We start from the raw sequence: 5,984 nt of genomic DNA, 5'->3' as shown, positions 1-5,984 counted from the left end.
TATGTAAGATAAAATCTTGAGAATCTTTTTGTTAACATATCTAATGTACAGTACTATATGTACAGTAATTTATATTAAAACTTTACTTATTCTATAAAGAGTCTTTCAATAGCTAACCTACAAGTTTATATCAGTCTCAAAAATAAGTTGATAAAGAATGTTTCCTAAAAATATTTAAGAAAACATCTAGGTATTACTTTTTACCAGTGAGTTAAGGTCTTCCGCGTGGTTTCAATTGAAGAAATTGTTTATTTGGACTGTTATTTTCTGATGTTGATTTGTGGTCCAGAATTCATATTGTGAATTTTGGTTTTAGTAACTTATTGGTAGATTTTTCACTGCATTACCCACTCCACATGCACAAAAGGTTTTATTTAAATAACCTCACAGAAATACATTAAAAGTAGCTTAGAAGTTATACAATATATTGTTTGGGGTGATATAAGATTTTTTTTTTCTCAAAACACTCAATAGAAAACATTTGCTTATTTATTTGTGGTTTTGCTTTTTAAATAAAAACACCCATATTCTGGTTATGTACTCGCAGATAGCAGCATAAGAAATACCTGTCTCATGTCACACAGTCGTCATGGTGCGTTTGCAGTCTAGTGGTTAAAAGCTTCTCGTTTGGGAGATGAAGAGCGCCTGCTCCTGCTCTCTTTATATGCAGTCCTTATAATCAGCCCCTTCAGAGACGAGACTAGTCCTAATCTTTCTGACTAATACGAGCTCCATCCAGCCACACACATTTTACATTATTATTATAAATAACAGTTAATAGTGAACAGTCACACTTGTTTACATCACAAATAGGCACAATGTGAAATTTAAACACGTTTAAAAATAGAGTATGATAACGCAGTAGATAGTAGATAATTAAAAACCTCCTTGTAAAATGTTGTTTTGAATGTTATTCTGCATATGGATTGGTTTAATAAAATGCCTGGAGGGATAATTAATGGAATGTGTCATGCTGAGAGAGAACTTATGTGGTTGTTGTTCAAAATATAGATAAACGGATGTATTCAGTAAATCCAATTCCACAGCAAATCCCTAGAACTGAGGCATGCCCACATTCATTGAAAGTCCACTTTGTACATCAGCAGCTTCGGCGGGTGGGCCATCATTCGTCTTCCCTTCGTTGCAGAGTGTGAGAGGAGTGTGCTTAAAAACTAGACCAATTCAAAGTGATGTAAGGCACATTCTAGATTGTCCTTTGCACTGTAATTATAGGTTTAATTATGAAATTAAAGACAGGTCGTTGGTTAAAGTGTAATGCAATATGTTCGCTTAGGATGTGCAAACACTCACAAAAAATCCACTGTTTTTACAACTGACCTTATAATGTTTGTGGCTCTACTTTACAACGCTAGAGCTGTCCTTCTCCTGATGAACGATGTCCTGACTATTGCTACTTTTATTGGCCACTTTAAAGTCACGACGGTGTTCTGCTAAAAGAACACAGTAGAATTCTTCCTTTGTCTCTCTGGTTTCACCCAGCATTTATCATTTTAATACAAGTCCTCCCATTGAGGTTGTAGATTGAATGTCTTTCTCTCCGGGCTGTTTCTGGTGTCCAACATTGTCCGATAGTAGTGGACGGTACACTTCCATTCCACCCAGATTCCTGGCGATTTTAGAGTACCGATGACAAAATGCGGGAGGATCCCATAACACACTGTAATGCGCTGAGAGGGCTGGGCTGTCCACTGGCCATGCTGGAACTGAATGGTTACAGCGTTTGCATAGTTTATGGAATAGGCGTTGTGTACGGGTATGTACGGGTGTGTGTGTGTGTGATGGTACGGGGGTGATCGTGATATGTGTGTGTATGGTGTTGTGTGTAAGTGAGATGGTTTGTGTGTGTGTGCTGATGTCAAGCCAATGTCTTGTCGTCCTCTTGACATTTACGAGGGATGAAGTGAGCAGCGACATTCTCTTTGCGGGTCTTCTTTCCCCTCAGCGGTCGGCCCTTCTGTGACAGTGAGATAAACATCTCCCTGCCACGCTTAGTCCACTTCTCAGACAAGTAGGCCGTGTAGTAGTTTTCTAAAAACACCTCCTTAAAGTTGCACATGTCACTGTAGTCTTTCTGTTTGAGAGAAGAAAGGAAAGTTAATTAAAGATGTTTGGTGTATTACAAACTTGCTAGCCAATAACATTTGGTTAACATTTACAAAACAATAAATGAGACTAATAAATCATGTATATGAGTAAATGGTGCAAGGGTGGTGTAGCAACTTGAGAGCTGTTTGTGTGTCAGAAAGTGGAGTGTGTTGGAGGGAGGTTCTGAATGAATGGGTCACCTTGCCCTGCAGTATTCCGGTCCTGCTCATGGAGATGTAATACTGACTCTTCACCCCTTTGATTGCCAGCACGCCTCCCTCTGACACTGTCCGCATTTCCAGAACACCTGCCACACACACCGCACATAACTTCCTTAGCTGTCAAGAGATCTTGGGTTAATGTGTGGATGTGTGCATGTTTCTGTGCACATGTGTGTCTGGGTGTGTGTGTGTGTGTGTGTTTATGTGTATGCATGTATGCGTCTGTATACGTGTGTGTGTAGGGGGAGTTGTTAGGTGGCTCAGATGGTCATTATAGAAACAGTGGGGGCCACGCTACATCTGTGAGACAGATTAAAGTTTAGCCTCAGGGGATGAGATTGTGTGTATGTCTGTGTGTGTGTATGGCAGGGGGCTCTCACAGGGCTGCTTTGCACGCTAGTCTACTGCCAGTAAAACCGCTTCTTAACATGCACAACACCTGCACAGCTCGACAAGAACTCGAAAATAACAATCGTTGGTTCTAAACAGATTTCAAACATTCAGGATGTTGTTCAGTACAGCCACACCACCATTAATAGATAGTTAAAAATGAAAATATTGTGGTTTTTTTCCCCACAGAAGTTTTACATTTTAACAAAGCTTAATACAAATTTAACACACAACCTAAATGCAAAACCTAAAACTCAAGTGCTGTAAGTGAGTGCTGTAATGTGCTGTAATGTATAGGAGTAGTAGAGTTTGTAGGCAGAGAGTGTTTGGGCTTTCAGGTCAGAGATGTTTAATTTTCTTTGAGCTGCTTCTCTTGGACAGAACCTCAGCTCACCCCCACATCACACACATCGCAGTGGAAACTAAATGGATAAGATCTATCAGTTTGACTGCATAGAATTCAATTTTTAATATTTGTTCCAGCCGTGTGTGCGTGTGTTTCTGTTTCTCATTTTAACTCTTGCATGTCATCATTTTCTCCCATAAATGGCTGTCTCTCCCATGAGTCCCAGACGCTTACTTCAATTTTTAAGATGTGAAGTACCTTATGGAACTGGCCTGTAAATCACTCGCATGCTTGCTTACCCACTCGCTCACTCTCTCTCTCACTCACTCACTCGCAGACAGCAAGCAGTAAATTCTAGGTGGCGCTTCTAGGAAAACTACAGCAGAGGTACTATGTCACAGTGATGCTTTGCATCAATGACACCATCTCCTTGGTTTGTGGGTGTGTCTGCCTGTCTGTCTGTCCTTCTGACTCTTGCATAATTAACCGCACATATGAATACAGTAGTTGAGTTTTCTATACATCATGTGTACAGTGTTTGAGTATTCAGTGTCTGATCAGTACATTCTGAGTACTGCATGCTAGGTGTTCCAGTGTGGAGTGTCTGATCCTTACTCTGCTGCTGCTGCTTCTTTGAAAGATCTTTCATGGCTTTTCTTGCAGCTGAGCCACTGGGAATTCCTGCTAGTTGGTGATCAGCTTTAGCAGGTTAGCAGGCTGCTACAGGAACTGCACAGACTTGCTCCGTGTCAGTCTGCTAAGGTAAAGGTTTAATTCAGGATGCACCCCCTTCCACCATGGCTGTAAGCACCAGCACAGCGTATAGAGTCTTAGACCTCTTTCTTGCTGGGTCGTGCATTACAGAAAGGTCATTAAGACCACGGATGTGTCTCAGAGAAATGCTACAGCCACTCAGTTTATCTTAGTGACTGAAGTATTTAGACTACTTTCCCACAACAGACTGTCTGGTTGAGTCATATTTATTGATATAATTGGGGTGTATAATTTGAAGTTCAGTTGCTGAATAGCAGTTATTCATCTGTTAAGATTCAGTTGTTAAAAAAGTGGAAAACAGTTGTGTTACACAACTCAATGAAGTAAGCATGGCTCCTGTTACTCACTGTAGTCAATGAACCATTTAAATAAACTCAGGAGTTGTGTTTCATGTCACATGTTTATGTGACGTGGAGTATTTACACATTTTTTAATTCTAGGATCTGAAATTATAAATATTATTACAATATAATTGTCCATGCATTATTTTCTCTAGATGTATCCTTGGATACATTTTCACGCTTACAGTAAGTAAACCATCAAAGGCAATAAACACCGTGCTCCAGTGTGCTGTGGTATGAATGACCACACTAACAGTGGTGTGCCATGCTTCACACGGGCTTCAGGTGTGGGTGCTGTGATTAGCCTCATCTGTGTTTTCTCAGTCTATTCCGCCTGGACTTAAGGAAGTAAGTCTGCTATTCTGAGTGACTGAAGAAACACATCAAATACTCATCCAGGTTAACCACCTGTTAAAAGCAGTTGATTTCTTTCATGTATTCGACAGCATTTAAGCTCTGTTGTGTATTTTGCTGTCGGTTGAAATGTCAGCTGGAAATAATACTGAAATGGCAGAGCTGTTGTTGGCCTAGGGACATTACAGTGTTAGAATATGTAGATCTGTTATTGGCATGGCAGCATTACAATGAGATTAAAATCAGTTCTTTTACTCTGTTGTTCTTCCGAACATGGCATGCTCCTGAGATGCAGGGGTTTAAGTCTGATGCTGAGATGCAGGGATTTAAGTCTGACGCTGAGATGCAGGGGTTTAAGTCTGACGCTGAGATGCAGGGTTTAAGTCTGACGCTGAGATGCAGGGTTTTAAGTCTGACAGTGAGATACAGGGTTTAAGTCTGACAGTGAGATACTGGGTTTAAGTCTGATGCTGAGATGCAGGGTTTAAATCTGAGGCTGAGATGCAGTTTTAAGTCTGACAGTGAGATACAGGGTTTAAGGCTGACAGTGAGATACTGGGTTTAAGTCTGACAGTGAGATACAGGGTTTAAGTCTGACAGTGAGATACTGGGTTTAAGTCTGACAGTGAGATACTGGGTTTAAGTCTGATGCTGAGATGCAGGGTTTAAATCTGAGGCTGAGATGCAGTTTTAAGTCTGACAGTGAGATGCAGGGTTTTAAGTCTGCTGAGATGCAGGGTTTAAGTCTGACAGTGAGATGCAGGGTTTTAAGTCTGACAGTGAGATGCAGGGTTTTAAATCTGACAGTGAGATGCAGGGTTTAAGTCTGACAGTGAGATGCAGGGTTTAAGTCTGACAGTGAGATACTGGGTTTAAGTCTGACGTTGAGATACTGGGTTTAAGTCTGACGTTGAGATGCAGGGTTTAAGTCTGACGTTGAGATGCAGGGTTTAAGTCTGACGTTGAGATGCAGGGTTTAAGTCTGACGCTGAGATGCAGGGTTTAAGTCTGACGCTGAGATGCAGTTTTAAGTCTGACGCTGAGATGCAGTTTTAAGTCTGACAGTGAGATACAGGGTTTAAGTCTGACAGTGAGATACAGGGTTTAAGTCTGACAGTGAGATACAGGGTTTTAAATCTGACAGTGAGATACAGGGTTTTAAGTCTGACAGTGAGATGCAGGGTTTTAAGTCTGACAGTGAGATGCAGGGTTTTAAGTCTGACAGTGAGATACAGGGTTTAAGTCTGACAGTGAGATACAGGGTTTAAGTCTTACAGTGAGATACAGGGTTTTAAATCTGACAGTGAGATACTGGGTTTAAGTCTGATGCTGAGATGCAGGGTTTAAGTCTGATGCTGAGATGCAGGGTTTAAATCTGACGCTGAGATGCAGGGTTTTAAGTCAGAAGGTGAGATGCAGAGTTTTAAGTCTGACACTGAGGTGGATAATTTT

General features: G+C 40.9%; 1 protein-coding gene across 1 annotated transcript in view; it reads right to left on the bottom strand.

Moving 5' to 3' along the window:
* Positions 1-360: 360 nt before the first annotated feature.
* The window catches only part of fgf7 (fibroblast growth factor 7), a 13,269-nt gene continuing 7,645 nt past the window's right edge, over positions 361-5,984 (bottom strand). The window contains exons 3-4 of the mRNA XM_035525464.1: positions 2,307-2,413; positions 361-2,092 (exon numbers count right to left, since the gene is read on the bottom strand). Of these exons, the coding sequence (XP_035381357.1) occupies positions 1,877-2,092; positions 2,307-2,413 (323 nt within the window). The 3' untranslated portion in view covers positions 361-1,876. The remainder of the gene's footprint in view (positions 2,093-2,306; positions 2,414-5,984) is intronic.

This window comes from Electrophorus electricus, chromosome 4 (genome assembly GCF_013358815.1).
Source record: "Electrophorus electricus isolate fEleEle1 chromosome 4, fEleEle1.pri, whole genome shotgun sequence".
Classification (NCBI taxonomy): Eukaryota; Metazoa; Chordata; class Actinopteri; order Gymnotiformes; family Gymnotidae; genus Electrophorus; species Electrophorus electricus.
Note: the sequence above shows the minus strand (reverse complement) of the source record. Positions and strands in the feature narration are given on the sequence as shown.